Source organism: Larimichthys crocea, chromosome XVII, assembly GCF_000972845.2.
Source record: "Larimichthys crocea isolate SSNF chromosome XVII, L_crocea_2.0, whole genome shotgun sequence".
NCBI lineage: Eukaryota > Metazoa > Chordata > Actinopteri > Sciaenidae > Larimichthys > Larimichthys crocea.
The window spans coordinates 1,028,806-1,052,739 of NC_040027.1; the positions used below are offsets into that span (position 1 = coordinate 1,028,806).

The 23,934-nt window shown below is 38.9% G+C and overlaps 2 protein-coding genes across 4 annotated transcripts in view; one reads left to right on the plus strand and one right to left on the minus strand.

Annotated features, from left to right (window-relative positions):
• Positions 1 to 7,946: 7,946 nt before the first annotated feature.
• ptgs2b (prostaglandin-endoperoxide synthase 2b) lies at positions 7,947 to 12,668 on the minus strand. The gene is made up of 10 exons (XM_010734489.3): positions 12,508 to 12,668; positions 12,132 to 12,248; positions 11,897 to 12,040; positions 11,596 to 11,739; positions 11,090 to 11,271; positions 10,896 to 10,979; positions 10,556 to 10,802; positions 9,894 to 10,180; positions 9,639 to 9,786; positions 7,947 to 8,949 (listed from the first exon to the last, which is right to left on the minus strand). Exons 1-10 carry the CDS (start codon positions 12,566 to 12,568, stop codon positions 8,537 to 8,539), a joined length of 1,827 nt encoding a protein of 608 aa, XP_010732791.3. The 5' UTR covers positions 12,569 to 12,668; the 3' UTR covers positions 7,947 to 8,536.
• Positions 12,669 to 13,636: 968 nt separating this feature from the next.
• Positions 13,637 to 23,934, plus strand: part of pla2g4ab (phospholipase A2, group IVAb (cytosolic, calcium-dependent)) — a 25,572-nt gene continuing 15,274 nt past the window's right edge. The window contains exons 1-12 of one of the 3 annotated variants that reach the window (XM_027289829.1): positions 13,637 to 13,859; positions 15,709 to 15,824; positions 16,614 to 16,695; positions 17,003 to 17,151; positions 17,441 to 17,554; positions 17,802 to 17,839; positions 18,382 to 18,526; positions 20,674 to 20,810; positions 21,160 to 21,382; positions 21,653 to 21,767; positions 23,225 to 23,362; positions 23,444 to 23,533. In XM_027289829.1, coding sequence (XP_027145630.1) covers positions 15,807 to 15,824; positions 16,614 to 16,695; positions 17,003 to 17,151; positions 17,441 to 17,554; positions 17,802 to 17,839; positions 18,382 to 18,526; positions 20,674 to 20,810; positions 21,160 to 21,382; positions 21,653 to 21,767; positions 23,225 to 23,362; positions 23,444 to 23,533 — 1,249 coding nt within the window. In that variant the 5' untranslated portion in view covers positions 13,637 to 13,859; positions 15,709 to 15,806. 3 annotated transcript variants of the gene reach the window in all.

Below are 23,934 nucleotides of genomic sequence, written 5' to 3' on the forward strand. Positions count from 1 at the left end.
AAACTTTAAAAAGGGCACATCATTCCAGCTTCTAATATCAGTGGTGCAGGTGCTGATATAGTCTACCTTGAATCTGCAAATCACTGAAGCCTGGAAATTGTGTTCATATATCAATTAACTATTCTCAAATTTACACTGTGATGAAAAATGGAATCACTATGTGAATTTTGTTCAGAGGCAACGTTTTTTGTTTTTTTTTGCCTGGAGTGAGGTTCAGTTAAATGTTAATAAAAAGTGTCTATTGGCTCAAGTGGATTTTCTCTGTACCAGTCTACAATCTTTCCCAACCTTAACTTAAGCTAGACCGTGGTCAGCTTGCTTCCAGTTTGGGAAAGCAGAAGACAGAAGTCCTGACATTTATTAAATCCCTTTAATAGAAAAATTAATTAATTCCAGTGACATTAAATTGCATTCAAAATGTATTTTCTAGGAGAATGTAGTACTGCTTTTCTGCTCCTTTTCTAGTCCACCACATACCCAGAGGAAATAGTAGTTTTAACACCACTGTACATACATTGTTACTGAATCAAAACTACAATATATGCAGTATGTAAAATGGCTCTACCTTGACTAAGTACAACATTGAAATGTGGGAGCATGGGGATTAGAAGAAGTACTTCTACTTTTAATTCTTTGACTAGCTGAAAATACAAGTCATGTTGGGGCAGTTGCTGCTTGACTGTGTTTCCTGAAGGTATTTTCTCAAGAAGTTTGCTTTGATTACAAGTCCTGTAAATACATGAATGAATTTATTAGGAACCCTGATAATCTTCACTTCCTGTCACATATGAGAAATCAGACTAAAGTAAAGTATTCTCCTGAAGTGAGAAGTTGTGTAAATAACATGGCGAAAGAGTTTTACTGTGTAAATTAATAAATGACACATACTTCTGCTGAAACCAACAATCATGTCACCCAATAATTACCTGTAAATTAATAAATGACACATACTTCGGCTGAAACCAACAATCATGTCACCCAATAATTACCTCATGTCTAAATTCTTGTTGTCTGAAAGGATGCAAATGTGTACACGACCCACCTAAATTCATATTTGCATATTTTCTCATCACCAGCATCCACACTTCTTTTTTTTTTTACAGACTTTTAATCAATAACTTCAGAGAGCTTGAAGAGCCAGTCTGAATGTGAAGGGCAGGGCAGCTGGATGTCCACAGATCTAACACACACACATACACACACATCATCAGCAGCTGACATCAAAATTACGTGCTGGTTTTGGATGGCAATTAAGCATTGCTTTACTGAATGTGCCCAATCAGTCTTTGGATGTCCTGCGGCTGTCCTGCCAAATTCTGGATGCCTGTGGAGTCTGATTCACAGAGAGAGCTTTTCAGCAAACACAGACACATCATTTCCCTTAGAAGGCCTGGGAGAGATGAAATGATAAACATGTTTTATTCATTGAAAGGGAAAAGTACTCAGTGATTTTCTAATCAGTAATAAATCTAATGAATTGTTAAAAACGTGAATTGCATGGCTGTTGTCATATGTTACAGTATGTTACATTGGTAGCGTTTTTATCAAAAGCTGCTCCACTTGTGCCTGTATTGTTTTCTTCCAACTGTGTTGCTGCCCCTCCCAAAAAAAACATTACTTAATATTTCTTTGTTATTAGAAAAGAGATGATAAGAGATGAAAAAAGATATGACAGTTATGCAAGGTGTCACACACCCTATTACTAACATGAGAAAGACAAGAAACGACAATGACACACTCATGACTCTCTCAGTGAAATGAATGACACATGTAACTGACTGCATGTTTATTGTTTGTCTAACTAATACTCAATTAATGATCAAAATGCAAGTGTTTCCAGTGGAAAGATGCAATATCATTATGGGAGCACTGTATCTTCTAAATTACTGTATATATCAACTTTGTATGCAAAGTATTCATTAACTAGATCGACTAAAAGGAGTTCAGCATTTTTGGAAATATGCATACTGAGAATAAGATGAGAAGACTGATCTCACTCTCATGTCCGTGAGTTAAGGAATTATTGACAAAGAGATGATTAGCTTAGCTTTGCATGAAAGACCTGCATACAGTCTTTCATGCAAAGCTAAGCTAATCATCACTTTTTGGACTCTGTCCAAAGTACATAGCAGCTACTCTCCTCTTTGTCACTTTGCCATGGTTCAGCAAAAAGAGATGAATTTCATAAAAACACTGTCCCTTTAGAAAAATACCTACTTGATTTGTCTGATTTAGACTGCAGCTTAACTAAAGAAGTCTATTTAACCTGGACAATTTTATTAAAGGACCAGTGTGTAGGATTTAGTCGCATCTAGCAGTGTAGTTGCTGATTGCAACCCCCTCGCCTCGCTGTATTGTTCCTAGTGTGAAGGAGAAACTATGGTGGCCATGAGACCCATGAAAAACAGAAAAGGCCCTATATAGAGCCAGTATTTATCCGGTCCACTCTCGGCTACTGTAGATGGTGGACTCTTAGAAGAGCACCTGCGGCATTTGTTGATATAAAGGTCTCATTCTAAGGTAACAAAAACACAACAATTCAGATTTTCATTTGATTATACACTAATGAATACATAGTTCTGAATATTACATTCAATTTCTACCATATTCTAAATCTAAATCTGACACACTTGAAGGGATCCATTTCTGCCAGTATGGACAGAAAGAACAATCAGAGCGACCAATAATGCCTCGGATGTACCTATTGAGGATAATTTCAATGTAGACTTTTAAAAAAAGAACCATTTAATATGTAATAAAAAATAATATGTATGATATCATTATAGGTTTCATAAAATAATGGAGTACAGATCTATGTGTTGTGTTAGATGAAAAAAGATCACCTCTAACATCGTGTCTCTGCGTCTGCTTCTTCAGAAGAAGTTCTGTATAAAAGTGATGTGTGTCTGACAGATGAGTACGTGGGTGAGTATGTGTCATTGATATGATATGACTAAATGTTCATGAGATGCGTGACAGTAACAGCTGTTTCATGTTTTTATTTTGTCTTGTCCTGTCCTGTGATGTAGTGTTATAGATGAAGAAAGCATCTTCACCCCTGTGTGACCTTAAAAGGCTCTGTTAGAGAGACTGTAGGCAGTTTCTGTCTAAGGGATTCCCTCGTAATGAACATGTCACATGAACATGTGGGTCGAGCTGAACTGGAAACAATCAGGCGCCAGGCACAGGCTGAAAGTCACAGAGACATACACAGCATGTGGGTTAGACCTGGGCAAGAGTAAAGGCAATAGAGCTAAATTTGTTCTCTCTTTCTTTGTATATTTGTATATTCTTGTCCTTCCTGCTTTCTTTACACAAAACTGAATATGCTGTCTTTCTCTTTCGGTCTACTTTGTTTATCCTATCCTTTTTTTATTTACTTTTTATTGGCACAGACACCTTATCTTCAGTGTTTGCTTTCAGTTTGTGTATATGTGGTTAGGTGACACATGGATCCATTTCTTCCTGATTTAATATTAATAAATTAAACTATCAATTCTTCCTCATTCTTCAAGAGTAGTAAAAATCATTAACCTTGACTCTCCTTAACCAGTTTCTGATATTTAAGATAATATTTGTTATAGAAGTAGAAGTTAGAATCAGTGGTGTATTTCCACTATTTACTTCTGATTGTCATCTATGCAAGCCTCAAGCAAATGGGTGTAAAGACAGGTAGGTGAAATGAATCATCAGGTTTTCTCTTCCTCTTACTTGCACAATGTTTCATTGTGTGTGTGGATCTCTAACCAGTCCCTGTCTCCTTTCCGGGATTCTATTATACCTTATGAGTAACACATATTTACTGTGTATAGTGACTTACCTTCCATCTTAACGATGGCATGGAGATCTTCCCTCGGGCAGTTGAGTTGTCATAATGTCATGATGACATTGTTTTGAAATGATTGTGGCAGTTGAGTTGCCCCAACAGTAGCGATACACCTTGAGAGAGACTCAGTGTTAGATGTCAGGATAAAAGTTTAAAAAAAAACTCCCAACCACGTATGGGTGGATATAGAAGGATTAATCTGGAGCCACTATTATGTGGGCTGTAATTATGTTTTTCTCAATTGTCCAGTGTGTAAGATTTAAGTATCTATTGGCAGGAATTCAATATAATATTCATTAGTATGGTTTCATTAGTGTATAATCACCTGAAAATAAGAATCGTTGTGGTTTTGTTATCTTAAAATGAGCCTTTTATATCTACAGTGAGAGCGGGTCCTCTTCCACAGAGGCTGCCATGTTGAACCGCCACACTTCTACAGAGCTACGCTTCCAGAGTTTTTCCTACATGCTTGGAAAGAGAGGGTGGGATGTGGGAGAGTACTCATTTGGTTGCAATCTGCAACTTCAGTGCTAGGTGCCGCTAAATCCTACACACTGGAGCTTTAAGCTCATTCAACTTAAACTCTGTTGGATTTTTCAGTTCACTAATCAGGACATCATTTTATACAATGCAGCACAAAGCTTAATTTGTAAAAACACGTCTTTGAAGATTTCACACAGGGTTGTGGGAAGTTGCAATATTTTTTCACCAAATAATTTGATTAATCAAGATAAATGCATCCTAAAATTGTTAGTTTATTTGTTGTTGATACTCAGCTGAATAATCAAAACCTAATGCTAGTTTCAACACACAAATTGCTGGGTTAGAAACTGACCCAGTTCTGCATAGCTACCACAGAAAAATGACACTTCCTGCACACACTCATCATCTCAATTTTGATCCTTTTTAAGATAGATAGATAGGGCCATAATGTAATGGTGTGGATGCAATTAAATAAAAGTATTTAAAAGGCCTTTAAAGGGCAATTTAGATAATTCAGATTAGATTTCTCTTATTCTGTCCAAGTGTGTACTAGTGCTGTAGTGGTGCCTGGATAAGCAGGAATACTCTTTATTAATACCTTCAATTTCTTTAAAGTGGCCAGTCAAGCAAATAATACAGATAGACACATAGGTAAATAGATAAATAGACAGATGGAGGTGGCTGGCGGCTGGCGGCAGCTCCTAGTTGACCCCAGTTCCTGCCATCTGCAAGGCGTCACGTAATTCAGATCACAGCCTCACACCTGGTCTGGTTCCAGAGAGGTCCAGAAGCGGTCAGAGGGAAAACACACACTGAAGTCTCCTGATCTTCTCCCACACCAGGGCCCACGGCCTGCTCATGCTCATTACACCCAAACAAAAGAAGATAGGCTCCCCTGCCCGATCTCATAGACCAGGACCAGAGCATGCTACACACTGATGCACAATGGAAGAATAATACTTATCCTGGGGTAACTGACAGGGTGGAAAACAAATAATGTGCACGCACAATTAGGTCGTTTTCATGCCATGATGGGCCAAGTCGCTCTAATGGGAAATCCTACGCCTGGTCCTTTGAAGTACAGGACAAAGACTATGACATGGAGGAACTAAATGTGTAAATGTGCTCTCTGTATCAGTTGTGAGAAATGTGTGAATGGATGGGAAAATGTATTTTGTCATTGTCTGTGTTTAGAAGGGTGATGCCTGGTGACTTGACTCTCAACTCTGTGCTGCTAGTCACGTCTAGCATTCCATCATGTTTTCTTTGCAGTGGATACCCTAGAAAAATGACATGCTATTGTTGTGGTGCCAGAATATACAGCTGAGGCAACATTTCCAGTATGCTTGCAGACTGGTTACTCCTTCACACCTCATATACAGTAAAGAAAAGCTCTTTTTGTATCCATATGCATCTTTTCCCGGCAGTGCTTAAATGAACTAATGGGAACTTTTCGGAATGCGCATAATACCAGAGCCACATAGACAGTTTCCTCTACTGCATGCCGTATTGTGTGTGTTATGTTAGTTATTTAAAATCCAAACAAAGTAATATCAAAACAAGAGGTACACAGAAACTGTTGCCGGGAATATGCTGTAGTAGTATTATTCTAAGGATACTCGTGCAGACACCGCAGTACTTTGACACAGGAATATGAACTGTTTCAACAGATACACTCTGTAAGGGAAAGGGGAGGTTTTAGTTTTTAGTGAGAAGTTCCTGTTTAAATGATTTCAGCACTTCAGCTTATCTGTGAACCAGGAGAGCAGGTCATATTGCCTCATAGCATACAGATCTCCTCAAGCCTGACAGGTTTCTACAAGTTTTATGATGTGATGTGCTGAGAGTGAAAGCTTTTCTGTTACACGATCAAGCATGTGTGTGTGTTGAGGGTGCAATGTAGGTAAAAAAAAAAAAGTATTTTGCTGAGGTGGTTAACTCCCCAGGTCCCTACAGTCGACATGTGGTTATCACAGATGTCTGATCTTATTCCTATTGAGAAGTTAACTCATGACCTTAACCACAAATCAGCCAAGTTTCGGAGGATCTGGGAACCGGTGCACTCCTTCTTACAGAAACCATAACTCATAATCTTTTTCTGGAAGGGGAGGCCTGACTGCCTTTTTATTTTTACTTTTATTTCATACACACTATTCACTTGCCTGTCTCCTATCATCTTGCTGATTTTGTATGTATGTATACTTGTGTATATATGGATGCATGTGTATATGAATGTATACATATACTGTACGTAAAGATACATATTGCAGTGCTCTCTGTTAGTTTGGGGTGGGATTTTTTTTTCTTTTTTTTTGTTGTTGTTTGTTTGTTTTGTATGTTTTGTTGTCTGTTTTGTTTTTCCAATGTTTGTATTCATAAAACTGAAAAAACAAAACAATAAAAAGAGTATTAAAAAAACAATGAACCCCCAAACTCTTTTAATTTAACAATTTAAGTTAAGCTGAAGTCGGACTTTCATAATCACATTAATCTTATTATAAAAATAATGTATTTGTTGTTTATCGTCTGCTGCACTTTAACCTGTAGGTAAGAATATGTTTAAATTGGCGTGACACCATTCACCTCTCATATTTACACTTATGAGCAATTTAGAAATCACCAATTAACCTGCATGTCTTTGGACTGCGGCTGGGAGCTGGTCCAGGCTGGACAGAAGGATAGAAAAAAAACATACAAACTCCACACAAAAATGGTCAGCAAACTGTATCCAGAATCCAACGAAGTGCCGCCACTATGTATCTGAACGTATTTCACCATGAACACAATTAGGAGTCTTCTTACACATTGATTGTTCTGGTTGCACACTTCGGCCTCAGAGGCAGTTATTAATATTATTCAGTAATTCATTCATTGTATTGTGTGTCAGTGTGTTTATGTCATCTAACAAAAAAAAGGTTCCTGGTTCAAAGCTCAGTTGGGGCCTTTTTGTGTGGAGTTTGAATGTTTTCCCCGTGTCTGCATGGGTTCTCTCCGGGTACTCTGGCTTCCTCCCACAATCCAAAGACATGCACTTAACTCTAAATTGCCCATAGGTGTTAATGTGAGTGTCTCTATGTGCCCTGCGATGAGCTGGCAAGTTGTCCAGGGTGTACCCTGCCTCTCACCCTAAGTCAGCTGGGATAGGCTCCAGCCCCACTGTGACCTTGATGAGGATAAGTGGTCACAGATAATGGATGGATAATGTCTTGTGCCTTAGAATAGGTTTTGCCATTCCCATTTTTGTTACCACAACAAATACAGAAAACAGATTTGGAAAGACATAGAGGTGAAACTCATTCACACAGTCGTCTGATATCACACCTACATTGAAATATCTGTGGAATGTGAAAGGTCAGCAAACTCTTAACGGCTGTGTGTTATTGACTGTCAGAAGAGCAGCATACTGTACTCTAACAGTCTGCCTTTATGAATTTCTGAAACTCATTTTGGATTTGTTTCCTGCTGTTGCCATGCTACCAGTCTAGGAAGCTCTCAACACCATCTGAACTGCTTTATACTTTGCATTCATCCAATACTTGGACTATATTGTTTCTTAGCAAGGAAAAGCCCATTTCCTCCTGCAGTGCCAAACCGGGAGTTCAAGAGAATAAACAAAAGTGAAAATAAAAACATGAGGTTATTTCTGAGAAATGTACTCCATTTCCTTGTAACATTTATTAGTGTCAATCTTGTGAATAGGCAGTGAGAACTAACTAACAACCAGCATGTTGTACATACAATTAAACAACAGTAGAGCTTAGACTCAGAGTTATTAATGTCATTTTAAATGACCCAAGCCGTTACAGAGACACATCAGTATAAATGTGTTTTATTGTATGTTAAGTGAGATCAAGGGAGTCAAGATCAACTATTCACTGTGAATATCACTAGTATATTTTGTAACAGCTAATCTCATACAGACGAATGAACATAAATTTACATTAGAAGAATAACGTACCATGTAAAACTTTGTGAAACTTTAAACTAACTTTCAAGTATCAACTTGCAGTGAATGAGGTCATTACTGTAACAAAAACTCCAATGTTTCAATAAATAAACACAACCACATAGTCTTGCACAACAATACACACAAAAAAAATCAAATAAGAAAAGTAAAAAAGTAATAAAATAAATGTTATAAATATAAGATCATAAATAAAAAATAAATAAATAAATAAATATATAGATTTAAAAATAGCCTAATAAAGTTAGAGAAATTAATACAAATTACAGCTCAGTAGTCCTTTCTTTCAGAATGACCGTGGGGTTGATGTCACTTCTGCGTGAGTGAGATGTGCTTGAGTTGATGATCATGGACCCTGTCGTTGGGGCATCAGGCACGTGAAAAGATGCAACAGGACAGGGGCCCTGGACATTATTGCAGACAAGTTTCTGCAGGGAGGCGGTGTTGACAATGTTGAAGCCGACGCTGCCTCCGAATGTGCTGGGCTTCCAGTACTCTGGGGAGCAGATGGGGTTTCCCAATAAGCCTTTGAGGGAATAAGGTGCCCCCATCTCCACCATGGTTTCCCCAAAGATGGCGTTTTCTCTGGGTTTCTCTACCAAAAGACCTGGGTAGAGCTCCACAGCGTCAATGTGTCCGTACATCTCCTCGAGCACTGCGGCCATCTCTTTCTCTCCTGAGTAACACAAAGGAAGGAAGAGTTTTAGTTGGCGCCTCAGTCTGCCTTCTCTCACAGCAGCTGTCTAAATATGAGCAACCGTCTAAATATGAGCTCTGTGTTTTGACTAACTTCAATTAAGCAAACAGCAGATAAACATGGTCTCTCTTCTTGTCTCGCTTCTCTTCTTATTACTTATTCTTGTCTTTCTTACATGCATACATGTACTGATATTTTTCTGCCCTCATGCATCACAGTTAGTTTTTAGTCGACATTAAATCCTCATAGCTACAGTAATAGATTTAAAGGCTCACACTTTAAATCTATTCCTCTGAACCAGGAGGCCTCTCTTGTCTGTTTATATCTTGCCCTCTTGTGATGACAATCTGCTTATACTATCTTTAAATGACTGAACATCTGGTTCTTAGAGTCACGCAAATAAATTCCTAACCTACAAAGCAACTAGGGACCAAAGCTGCATTCAAACAATTTCTTTAATAATAAGTAGTCTTTGACATCTGGGTGTGCTTCTCATCATTTAATTCCTGCAACTGGTTCATAACAATGCTATTAAATAATAATAGAACATTTTGGCCTCTGGCTACAGTTCCTTTCACTTAATGTTGATAATAACCTCTTAATCTTCTGGCGTGAATCTTTCCACCAGCAAGTATTCGGCTTTCTAAGTGATCTTGACTTTGTCTCACCTGTCATGTCTTCAAAAGAGGTGTAGGGCTTCATGGAGAATCGTTTCCTGTAGGCATTCAGGGACTGGTAGCGCATTTTGCGGCTGTTTTCAATGGACTTAATGGCCACATACAAGATAGGTCCTGGGACATTTCGACCACCAGCAACCTAAAAAATGAATTTGAAGTCAGTTAATCAGCCTTGAATGAGTCACAATTCAAGTTGTGGTAAAATCTACATTAAAATGCTGCTACTACAACTCAAACAGTTCTTACCCGTCCAGCAACTTGCTTGGAAAACGACTCGACAAGGTTGCTGATGCCATGCTCAGTCACTACAGAGTTGTTGAAAACAAACTGCTTATAGCTGTAATCTTTCTCCTCAATGTGGAAAGAGTCAGGCATCAGTGGGTGCCAGTGGTAAAGGGTGTTGAACTCGGATGAGATGCGGTTCTGGTACTGGAAGCGCTGGTTGAACAGCAGTTCTGGGTCAAATTTGAGCTTGAAGTTATAGCCACTCAGGTGCTGCACGTAGTCCTCGATCACAATCTTGATGGTCTCTCCTACAGGACAACATGATAATATATTTATATATCATGCCGATATTATTGTGCAAGCTAGTGTGTAGATGTACTGTTTTGAGGAAAATCCAAATCAGATGCAAATTATTAATGTGACTAACTGCAATTGTTTGTAAACATGCAGTCCTGCCATGGAAAACTACAACAACATTTCTTTGTTCTCGCAGTACTGTGTGGAACAAGGATGCTAGTGGATGATAACCAAAAAAAAGTACATCTTCCTCTTTTCAACGTCCATGGTAATATGGAAAGTGTAACAAAATAACATCAAGAAAAAGTGTGGAACGCTAATATCATGTTACCAATACCATGTGATTTGCACTCTTTTGTGCAGTTGTCATAATCTTATAAACTCACCAATCAGAATGAGTCGTGTGGTCTGGAAGAGCCTTTCGTCATCCCAGTCAGGGTGAACCTCCTTCAACACATCACACACCCGGTTGTGTTCCCGCAGCCAGATGGTGGCATACATCATCAGACCGGGGACCAGGCCGAAAGCCTCGTGACCCACAGCGAAGCGGTGAGAGTCAGGGACATGAGGAGGGTAGTGCATGTCAACACCAACTTCCTGTACTGTTGGGGGGTACACTTCTCCATCTACGATCTGCAGAGTTACACAAGAGAGGAACTTTTAGACACTTGTGTGACGTGAAGAATTGAGCTGTTTGAACTAAAGTGCAGCTGTCTCTTCACATACCTGATATTTAAGCTTGCCATCCTTGAAAAGTCGAAGCTTGTGTTGCCTTTCCAGGTTGTCACCATAAATGTGGCTAAGATCCACCTAAAGGCAGAAACAACACCATTGATACATTTTAATAAAAAGATTCCTTCAAAAATGTGGTCTTACGGTCCTAAATAAAATGGATGTGGCTTGATATCTGCTGTGCTTACCCCGTGACCTTTAGATAGGGTAAAAGCAGGTCCTTTCTTCATGTCAGATTTGAAGAACTGGTGGGTGAAATGTTGTGCGAAGAATGCGAACATCAGGCTGGTTCCCTGTGGGTCCGGGATAAACTGTCTTCTCACCAGAAGTTTCTCAGCCAGTACCTTAGCATCAGGCAGCTCCTTTTTACCTAGAGGAAAAATTAAGAGCATTAAAATAGGTATACAGGATTATAATCCAGAACCAAGCCAGTTTAATATGGAAAAACACATTAATGTTACTTGTAAGAAAAGCTATAACTTCCTGAGACGTGTTCAGTGTCAAATCTAAAAAAGAGGTTTTATGTTTTTTAGTTTTGGAGTGCTGGGGCTGGTTTTCTCTCAGCACATTTCCACCCTGTCAGTACAGCAGAATGGATAATCTCAATGTGTTCACTTGACGTGATGTAATGGGGCCAAGCCAGTCTTACTCAGTATTTAAGAATCTGAGAAAACTGGTTCTCCAAAGAACTTACCTACTACTCCCATAGGGGTTGGACAATCTTCAGGCACAGGGGGGAGGGTGCGTGTATAGTAGGAAAGGTTGGAATAGGCTTCCCAGTTCAAGTAACCATAATCCGCATTATAAGTGGAAGGACTATCAATCATGTGGGATCGGGCTAGATAGATAAAGAGAGAGAGAGGGAGAAACATTACATTATTAGTATAAATGCTCTAACTACCATTCTACAATCTGCTGTACAAATTATTTAATGTCTTAATTTGAAGCAGTTTCCAATCCATCTTGTTATTTTGCCTTCAGGTAGAGACACTTACATGTCAGCACATATCTCATGATAGCATCCCTAAGAAATGAGATGTTGTTGACGATGTTCCAGAAGCCCTTGAAGTGGGTGAGAAGGTAGTGGACTGTGTTGGGGGACGGCTTCAGGGTAATTTTGAGCCAGGTGAGGAACTCAGCTGTAAAAGTCAAGAGGGTTGATTAATTATTAAACAAATCACAAATACATCCTGATTTTAAATTCACCTTGTGTGCGCCATTCATACTTACGTGTTGTGCAGTTTTGTCCAGAATATCCTGTGCGTGTGCAATCACACTCATAATTATCTGCCCCAAGCGCTGTGCAAACGCCCCTGTTCTGGCATGGTCCGGCGCAACATGGGTTACCTGTAACAGGTAATGTTGAGCGGTTATTGAGAAATCACTTCACCTCAGATATCAAGACAAATCTGTTAGGAAAGCCTCACAATATCATCCAATCCACCCAAAACACTACAATATTCGCCACACTAGAATAAATACCAGCGCTAAAAAAAGTTCTTTTCACGTTGAAGTGTTGTAGTTGAATTATTATAAAATAAATTTGAACTTTAGACACATAAATCCGGCTTTCTGTAAGATATCATTTTCTGTTTTCTATACTCACCAGCTTCGCAGACAAGAAAACCCAGTGCCAAGAGGAAAACCACAAATGTGAGTTTGTTCATACTCCAAAGACTTTGTCAGAAGTTCTTTTTGTCTTCCTCTCTCTCTCTCTGTTCGTCCTCTCCTCCGAAGTCGTGTCGCTTCGAGGTTTAAAGTTTGAATGGCTCAACCTGCCGCGGAGCAGCCTTATAAACTCAGAGTGACGTCAGTTTTTTAAGACCCTTACATCTGAAAGATTAATGACTAATCAGGAATGTTTTTTGTGTCACAACTTCTCGATAAAGATATGTAGCAAGTGTTGCCCATTGCATGTATTTCCTTGGAAAGTATTGAAATGATTTTTATTTTATTTTAACAGTAAATTAAAAAAGTTCTATCTTGGACATAAAGCTTTATTTCTTCCCATGGAAACGATAAGTTTAAAGTATGGGGCTTTATATACATTTTTTTTTTTTTTTTTACATTTTAATTTATGTTTCTAAAATACAATAAAATGGGGACTATTAAAGATACCATAGTTCTGTCAAATTAAATACGAATTCGTGTTTTGATGATATATTTTCACAATAGGACGACTACAATAAAGATAGTAGTATAGTTTAATTTAACCAAAGGAAGCTGTACCCTATATAACAGCCAGATAACAAGGGACATTAAGAAATGAAAATATGTCAAGTATTTGAACTGTTGTTGAACCCTAACCCAATCATAATAAATTGCCCTCTAATGTGCTTTCTCTAAAAGATAAAGTAATACTAAATATATTGTATGACTGAAACCTGTGGAGCCACAGATTTCGGTTGGCATGAAGCCAATGCAGAGCTTTATCTCCTTTTTATTATCTAGATGAGTTATTACTTAGTCTGATAGTGCTTCTTGAGAATATTTGAAAATAAATCTTGCATATGAAATTCTAATTACAACGGGGGCAAATCCAATTATGGCAAAAAGCTGCTGTAATCAGCATTTGACTCAAATGTATGACTTATATGATTTAAGCGTCATTCCAATTCATTCAGTTGTTTAGTCTGGAAATAGTGTCGCTGCGCCCTCCTGTGGAGGCAGCGCTCTGCGTAAAAGTCCTCCGCTGAGTCAGTGTCAGAAAGTTTTACGTGACTGCTGCCCATGATGTCAACTAGTTTTTTAATTGATATTTTAAGCATAAGTCATTTTTGTCGTCTGAGTACTTTCTTTAGCTTGAAGACTGACACAGAAAGCGATCCTCCTTAACTGCCGGGTGTTCGTACTGTACATTTGACGGGAAGCTCCTCCTCCATGTTCAGTCATGAACTCTTGTCGATCAGCATGAAACTTTTTCCAGGATTTGTGAGTTGACAATGCTTTCCGGTTGAGGTAGGTTATGTCTACTTTTCCATTTATTTTTAAATTATAGTGGGTTTTTTGGGGGGGGCATATGGGATTGGACAGGAATTTGGAGAGGACGGTCAGCGTCAGTATTTTAATCAGCGTCTTCATGAACAGTTCACTTCACGCAACTCAGAGGAGGATAAGGAGACTGAAAACGCGCTATTGCCAACACTTACAGAACAATAATACTTTAACCAAACCAGCAATAACCTGCATTAAGCAATACATTTGGCAGATGAGAGCGAACAGAGTGAGCTATATCCTGTTAAGCGAGTGAGTCTTTATATTCATCAATTATTACTGTACTTCGTGTCTTGAAATACTAAATAGTCCTATCATGTGTTACGTTGATTGATTGCAAACTAATAACTTACACTATCATCTACTGCCTTACATTATTTGTCATGCGTAAAGTCACGCGTAAAGGGGCCAGATCTGACCTTATTCTGCCAAGCTATTATGAATCAGGAAAAACCTGTTTATAGTGGCCTAAGAACACGTTTTGAATGAAGCCTATAATCCAGATATAAGTTGCACTGTAATGACCTTTGCCTGTAATATTTCTTTTGGGAATTTATTCATATAGGTTTTCTTGTAAGTTTGCTTTACCTCCTTTTACCTTTTGTATCTCAGACAGGACCACACTTGTTAGAGACTTTCTTTATGACTTTAAAACTTATTACTACTACAGCTGTTTTGCATCATGCCTAGTTGCTGTGTCGCATTTTCTGTCCTCATATGAAAATGTACTTCCTGTGAATTGTCTTTGTTATATTGGCACACACACAGGACTCCAGCCAGCAGCCTGCATGCACTCTTTGTACGCTGCAGAACAAGGGCAGAATGAACTGGCAACTTTCAAAAAAGTTGGATCACTTGTGCAAACTACGTGACCAGTCCTGTGAACACACAGACTCTCTACGTGCTTTCTGGCTCCTCAGTCATGATACGCTTTGGTGAACATCTGAGAAAAAGATTCGCTGACCTTGATATGCTGTCAACAGCACACAGCCACGCACACACACACACACCCACACATACACACAGACACATATGCAAATGAAAAATGCTGCTAAAAATAACACCTCTTCTGCAATTGCACACCCAGCAGTACATCAGACTGTGCAGTATGTTATATACACACTCTATGTGTATACTATCTTGGTTGAGCCATATCAGTCACGTTTATCATCAAAGATGCGGCTTTGGCTCGGAGGTAGAGCGGGTTGTCCTTTAATCAGACCCCTGGCTCCTGCAGTTGGCAATCTGAGCGCCATGGTTAGGTTAGCCCCCTAAAACTGGTGAGCATTTGGCAACTTGCATGGCAGCTTATACTGTCAGTGTATGAATGGGTGTAAAAACCCTTTGAGTGACCGGAAGACTAGAAAGGCGCTATGTAAGTAGAGTCCATTAATCATACGTTTACTGGCATCTTCCTCTCACTGGCTCTACATATTCACATGGTGTACTTCCACTAACACACGTACACGTGAACAGTTGCTATTGGCCCAGTCCTCCTATCAAGGGTTTGTGGCTCAGCACACTTCCCCTGGCCCCTGTCAATATGCAAACGCCTTTACTGATATATCTGAAGCAGCTTTGGGTTTTCATAAGAGGGCAACCTCCTTCAAGACGTTAGAGTTATATGTCTGAATGTTAAGGATGTTTGGATGTTGTTGACACAAGGTTATTAGTTAATTCATATTAAACATATGTAATTCAAATTGATGGAAAACAACATAGATTTGTATGTAATTGAAATGCATAAGTCCTGCATTTTGGCCAAACATTTTTTGTTTAAGTATGTGTTCAACTTTTTTGTTTCATCTTTCAGGCTCCAAATGCTACAGTTCTTGATTGAGATGCTCTCCTGAGTTGAAATTCACACCTTGACGAAGGCTTTTCTGAGAATTACTCACCTGAAAACACACAATGGCTTCCAATATAATCGTAAGTATAACTATTACATTTTGCTACTTTTACTTTTACATTAATGCTGGGTTGGTGTGAGTTGTTCTAAGCAGCAGAGATTAGCATAAAATAATCTATCTGATAGCTGCATTCACAGGCCTGTATGTGTTGCCTGTTAAAAGTCTGTGTCTTTCCTGCATAACTTGAACATAAATCGTCACACCTTTAAAACTACAGTGAACGTTTACAGGTGTCAAGGCTGCTTTCTCAAGTAAAATTGACAACAAAGTGAACAATGTTTAGAGATTAATGACGTCAAAAGATGCCCGTATTTTAACTTATCTATCATTCTTTCAACATATCTTTCAACATTCAGCAACATTGAGTGCAGAAAGATGCTCAAAGAAAATATTCAAATCTTGGAATAAAGAGGGATTATTATTTGAGTGCAGCAATATACTTACAGGCAGTTTAGTCTACCAGTTTATTTTCTTTGGATTCACTACAGTGTATTATTCATTATAGTGAGGGATGAAGTACAAGAAAAACATATGCTTTGGTCCTTTTCTCACAGCAGTTACCAGACAAGTTTCCTTCCAACATCTGGTGTCCAGCTGACAAAAACTAAAGTTGCTACTTCTCACAAAATCTCTGTAAACACACTGTCTATTTGTTCATCATAACCATATTTGTCATAGTTTATAGGCTTTGCGCCTCCTTAGGTATGTTAGCTACTATTTTTATTTGTATTTTGTTTATTGTGGTTGGAGGCATTTTCCCACACGAGGCGACGAGCCACAACTAAACCGAATGAATGTTGTATTACAGGTGGAACAGCAGTTTTCTCACAAATTCACAGTGACGGTGGTTCGAGCCGAGAGAGTCACTAAAGGAGCACTGGGTGACCTGTGTAAGTTTTAATACATCTTTTTTGTGCCCCAACTCATTTGATTTGAACATATTTCATTAATATTTTACATATACATATTATTACATTACACATTTTACATATATATAATAGCTACATGCATGTAATGTTATTTTCACAGGATTTGTTTCCACTGTATGTGGAGAAAATGTCCCCCAATCATTTTAGATCAACAAGAACTCTTTGCCAAGAATGTACTTACTTACTCTGCATATGTACTTACGCAGAGTGGGTGGACACTTCTGCTGTTCAGTAACACTGTTTAATCTCTGTGTGTTTGTGTGTGCAGTGGACACCCCAGATCCATATGTGGAGCTGTTCATCCCAACTGCCCCAGAGAGCAGGAAGAGGACCAAGCACATAGACAATGATATTAACCCAAAATGGAATGAGACCTTTAGCTTCATATTAGACCCCAACCAGCATAACATCCTGGAGGTAAAACCTGCATCTGATCATCTAGCACAGTCTACATCAGCGCAGGGTGACATGCAGGGATGTAATGGATCATAAACCCAAATAAACACAGTGTCAACATTTTTAGCCTGATATGAGATAGATAGCATCCTTTATCATCAGAATGACACATAGCACAGCAGTTCAGGGTCATCTAAAAAAGTCTAAATAAATTGAAGCATTTGGAAAGTTTTGTATACATTTATAATCATTAACACCTTGCTCTTGAAATGTATTTAATCATTAAACTCTTGATGTTTATTCCACTTAGTTAACGTTAATGGACGCCAATTACGTGATGGATGAGACACTTGGGACTTCGTCCTATGACATTACCAAACTCGCTGTAGGCCAGACAAAGATGGAGTCTTTCCTCATTGGCAAAGTAAGAGATTCAACCCCAGCAGACACATTGACAGTTTCATCATTATTAACTTGTGAAGTGTCAAAGACTTTGGTGGTTAATAACAGATTAATTAAAGAATACAATTCTGTATCTCTTTTTCTTATTTTCTTTTAACACCTCACAAATTTTGTGTGTGACACTTTGTGTTTGCCTGTTGACAGAATTAACAGCCATTATCAGCTTCTTCTTTGCTGGACAATAACCACATATTTCATTGTTTTGACAGGCCACCAAAGTGTACTTAGAGATGTCACTGGAGATCTGGTATGTATTCTCATCAAATGCTAAAATAATGCCTCAGTAAGTTTAGCCTATTTAAATTTAGTTTTTGGGAATACCAGTTATATATGAATGAACGCTTCTGGCCAAATCCACCCAGCTGCAAGAATTCTCTGGAAATCAATCATAATGATCAGAGTTCTAAAATTAGAAGTTAAATCTGCATGACTCAGTAACAACATCAGGATACATGTGTGAGCTAGTATATTTATAACTCCCATAGAGTTCCTGTGTAAAAGGGAGTGTTTGGAAATGCCACACATGTCTGAAGGGTTAGTGATTATGAGAAGGTGAGTACTAAAGCTTAGGTTAGAGGCTAAAGTTAAGGTTAGGTTAGGTTAAGGTTAGAGGCCGTGTCAGACCACCTAGATGCAGATCCTATTTGACTTTCAGAGTAGTTTTGTCATCAGTAGTGTCACACAGAGATTGTATCTTCTATCTGCCTCACAGAGGCAGAAAATGTAGTTCTGTTTGTCGGTGCACTCTCAGATTTTAGAAAACCTTATTTCTTTGATTTGTTTCTGCAGTACCAACCTGGACCTGCGGTTTAGCCTGGCCCTTTGTGACAAAGAGAAGCAGTTCAGACAGACCCGCAGAGAAAGAGTAATGTTGGGCATCAAAAAGCTGCTAGACATGGAGAAGCCCCGTTTCCTCCCCAGCTCTCCAGACGAGGTAGAAACAGAGCTGTGATAGCTTTATTTATCTAAACACTAATTTCACCATCCATTTTTACATCTTTACATGTATCGCTTGACTATCAGACATTTTAATCTGCTGTGAGTTTGTTCAAAGCCCCAAACCAGGACCTTAAAATATACCCCACATTTCTGCCTGAACACACAAAGCATTTCATTCCCACATATTCTATGAAAGTTTGCCTCCTGGAGCGCTTTAGCAAAGACTGACTTTATTTTATGGCCTGCCAGCTAAACATTAGTCAGGGGCTCTTCCAAAGGTAAGAGTGGATTGAGCATGTTATAGTTAATTTGCTTAATACTGTACTGAAGCAGGCCAACTGTGAATCCATCTTAATACTAGCTATTCTAACTGTTTCCTGGCTTTAGCTTCATATTTAACACACAGTGTCCTATCTCCTCTAATCTAACTTTTAGCAAGAAAGTGAATTTCCCAAAATTAAAAACTGTAATAATGAATTGAAGCATGTCAGCTCATTCAGACAGTCATCTGTTGTCCACAGCTACACTCTCACATGGCACAGACTTTCTCTCACTGCAGCTTATTATGTATCTAACACCTGTTTTTCCATTATGCCTGTGAACTTAAAGTGTGAAGATGAAAAAAAAGAAAGAAAAAAAATGCAGTTTCTTTAGGTAATGTAACCAGGCTCAGACTTGTTGACTTGCTAGATTCAGAAATCACACATTTTGTTCTCAGCTTACTTTAACACTTACTATAAAAGAGGCGTTGGCTTCCGATCACCAAACTTGAGACTATGTAAATGACTGAATGCAATTCACCTACATGCTTGTTATGTGGCTGCACACCTCCACAGGCTCGAAGAACAATGATGTTATGGTGGTAATCTGTCCAGTTCAATAACACTCACACTCTTTGTTTCTTGCCTTAGTTGTTTTATTGTTAGAGCTTGAAATCCTGTGTGTTCTTTGTGTGTGTGTGTGTGTGTGTGTGTGTGTGTGTGTGTGTGGTAACTGTAAAAGAGAATAAACAAAATATGAATATTTAAACATCTGAAATCTGAAACAGTAATTAACACTAATGATATGATATAAACAAGTAAGAATAATAACATATATGATGATGAAAATGAACAAAGATTAATAACTTAATAAGGGAGTGTCAATAATTTACACACTCTGAACTGAAAAGGCTCCTCTGCATAGTCGCAACATCCCCTAATGACCAGTCAGCGCTCACACTATTAATAAACGGGAAAAGCACTCGCACATGTCAAACTGAAACTAAATACTGTACTCACTTCTCAAGGACGCACACAGAAAATGCAAAGAAAACACAGTCCAGAAGATGAAATGATTAAGAATAAAATCCAGATGTCTAACGAAACTCCACTGAGCTAGAAACAAACGAAAGATGTGGCAGCAGTCTGCCCCACAAAGGCCACAACTGGAAAGGGGAGCCTGAAAACTGTTTTGTCAATTAAGAGGCACATAATTGGTACAATGCCATTGGTCCAGAGTAACCAGGACAATGCCTGGACATGGGGACTGCATGCACAAAGCCACAGCTAGAAGGTGCAGTCTATGGGCTGAGTGACCTTTTGAACACTTCACATTTCTCATACTTGAAGTATATCAGGCAGCAAGTCTGACAAAAGTACCAACTTGTGCTCCTCTGCTATGAGCTAATCTAAGTTTCATTTTCTCACTGGTGTGGCTTGGCTAGAGGCCTTGAGGGCTGGCTGTAATCTCCCTTCAGGCCTGTTCATGTCTTCAACATGTGCCGGAAGCTCCAAAGGAATGAGATAACCAGCTATTGCTTTCAGCATCCCTCAACACACTGTAGAGGATGACTATTGTGGAAATATATAAAAACATTTAGAACTGACCAGAGATATACAGTCTGCAGAAAGGAAGCTTCTTGCACAATGTGAATTATGAAATAGTCGAAAATCCAATGGCACAAAGGTGTGACGCAACTGGCATGGTACTCTGGCTGTAGAAAGCCACAGGAGGGAAGTTACTCAACCTGAATGAGAATGCATGAATGTGAGACTCATACTTTTAAGCTGTGTAGTACGTAATTATCTGATTAAGCATGCTCCTCTCCTTCAAATTATGACTCTCTCCTTTTGTGTGTGTGTGTGTGTGTGTGTATTATAGGTGCCGGTGATTGCCATAGCGGGTTCAGGTGGCGGTTTCCGTGCCATGGTCGGCTTCTCAGGTGTGATGAAAGCCCTGTTTGAGTCTGGGGTCCTGGATTGTGCCACATATATTGCCGGCCTCTCTGGATCCACATGGTTAGATTTGATTTCTTCTCCCTTTCTTTGTTTTTATATTACTTGTTGTTATTACAGTTATTATCTTTCTTTCTTTCTTTCTTTCTTTCTTTCTTTCTTTCTTTCTCTCCCTTGGTGCTGCCTCCTCCCTTCCTCTGGCAAACTTTCCTCTGTTGGTATGAAGCTGTCATCAAGAGGGCATCTCTGGCTTATTTCAGTCTTCATGTTTATGGAGTGACTTGGATTTAATTACCTTACAAGTGCAGTACCTCCTGCATAAACCTTGTAAAGAGCAGAGTGATCTTTCTCAAGCATATATTGACTGATATGACAACATTTTAGACTGTATTTTTTCTCTTTATTCCTATAGGTACATGTCCACTCTCTACTCCCACCCAGACTTCCCAGATAAGGGCCCAAAAGACATCAACCCGGAGCTGATGAACAGAGTTAGCAGTAACCCACTGAGGCTGTTGCTGCCCCAACACATCACCAACTACATCCAGGCCCTCTGGACCAAAAAGGCCACTGGGCAGCCTGTTACCTTTACCGATATCTTCGGTATGCTCATAGGAGAGACACTTATACCTGCGGTAAGAGCCGCCTGATAGCTGTTGTTTGTTTTCCTTTTGATTTGACTTATTTCTTCATCTCCTTATTGTTCAGCAGTGCGTCAGTCCTCTTATTCCCTTAACGTCATGTTTCATTTCTTTCCTTTTGAAGTGACATCCCACTTCCCTCCATTTTTATTTCTCCTTTTTAATTTTATTTCAACATAACCATGGCAGTCACAATGAGATTACATTACACTACCTGCAGAGTGTGATTAGAAATCATTCAGTGACTGAATTCTCTCCTACCAGAGGATGGACATTAAGCTAAGCAGCATCCAGGAGAAAATAAACCAAGCCCAGAGTCCTCTTCCTCTCTTCACATGTCTGCATGTCAAGCCAGATGTTTCTGAGCTCATGTTTGCAGGTAAATATCTGTCTTTTTGTGAGTATTGCCATGTGCATTTATGTTAAATTGTGTTTTGAAGCTACCCCATGTCCTTCAGAGAATTATTTTGCATATGTAATGAATAACTAGAGAGATTGGCCACATGCAAAGTAACCTAACCCTACTCATTTCCTTATAACACTCAGGATGTGTCATGACGTAGTGGGCTTTTCATCTAATGACAGCTCTGCAACAGCAACAATGAATCAAGGAACTGTGTAGTTCGCACAAGATCATTAAAGACTCTGGGTTAATCCCCTGTTGTACTTCCTTATTTCTGATGTAGCTGCACAAAACTGTACTCAACCATTCACTGGAACAGACATTGGAACTGATAACATAATAAAGGAATGCCAAAAATCCATAAGCTATCTGCTGGCTTCAAAATCAACCTAACTAACCAAACTAAAGCAGGTGATTTCCTTTCGAAACATTCTCTGGAGGTTTTCTGTAAACAATAAACAGGAAAGTCTTTCTATCTAGGTGACCTAACACACTTGACTGGTTCCAGGAAATGTTTGTGCTTATATATCAAAATGGAATGATTGTTTTTCGATTATGTTCTGCTGTAACAGTATCGAAGTTAATCAAAGTTATGGAAGTATTTATGGACGGACAAAACATTGTGTTTTAAACTGTCTGTTTCAGTTCGTGGACAGATAGGGCACACATTTAAGGAAACACACTGACAAAAGCTCATGAAGCCAAAGAAAACAGTGATAACAATACTGCACTTACGTAGAGTTCCTTTTTGATAATATCTCTCTCAGGGTGTAGTTGGAAGACTGTAGACGTGTACAGAAATTATCACAATAGAAAATTGCTTACAAGCATTCCATTTCTGATTGTTTCATATTATTCAGTGTCACTTTGATATTCATCATTGTGAGGCCACAGTCATTCATGATTTATTGTCTATTGTTCTCACCATCACAGCTAAACTTGGAAACCTGACTGTCGTAGACACTGTTGTAAATCAGCTGTAAATCATAAAAGTGTGACAAAAATAGACTTTTTATGACCCAGCTTAATAGAAAATACTATATTGCCAAAAGACTTACGTAAGATTAAGTTGTGAAATTACACTCATATTTAAGAGCCAAATATCGTCTTGAGATTTAAGTATTTCTATTGTCTGTGCATGTGTCTGTAGTATGTTTGTGTGCATTCATGTGGCTCTTTGTGCTTGCATGCTTGAGTGTTAGTGTACATGTGAATGTGAAGCTTGTTGTTGTAAAAGCTGTTGCAAATGCATATAATCAGGTGACATGAAGAGAAATTGTAGCCTGGGCTGGAAAAACCACCCTGTGAGCCCTGGGACAAAATTAAGCTTTTGGCCCTTTGACCCCTATTTATTAGTTATGACTATAGTAAACATGTTGGTTTTAAAACTGTGTTATAATATGTTATGTTAATGCTGAGATTTCAACCTGCAGACTGGGTGGAGTTCAGCCCCTATGAAATTGGGATGGCAAAGTATGGCACCTTCATGACCCCCGACTTGTTTGGAAGCAAGTTCTTCATGGGAACGGCTGTCAAAAAATACGAGGAAAACCCTCTTCATTTTCTGATGGGTGAGAAAGATGTTTTCATCAGCGCCACTTAACACAACAGTCAGATCATTTTACATGAATGTGTGTTTTGTTTTGTGTCAGGTGTGTGGGGCAGTGCCTTCTCCATTCTGTTCAACAGAGTGTTGGGAGTCAAAGACACAGTTGGTGGCAGCACCATGGAGGAGGAGTTAGGTAATCTTTCTCTTTCTACATTTGTTTTATACTGGGCTGCACAGTGCATATTTAAATTAATTTAACTGATTGACTTTAAATAATTGGAAGAATGACATAATCCCAAGGTCTATTCAGTAAGTGTTCATTGGCTTCATCATCATCATTCATCAATAAGTTTGAGTTTCCTCAGTTGTCATTTGGAGATGTAGAAATTTTCATTTGTCCGAGCACTTTAAGGACTTGTCACAAACCTTGGCTTGAAACTTGAGATGCAAATTTCATTTTTGACCTACTGATGAAAACAGCGCCGGTCCTGGCCACATTTGCGCCCCCATCGGTCTGTCCGACGCCCCCCTCTGCCTTGTCAACACCCCGCTCCCGGGGAGCCCGCTCCGCTAACTTAATGAGCGGTATTGAAA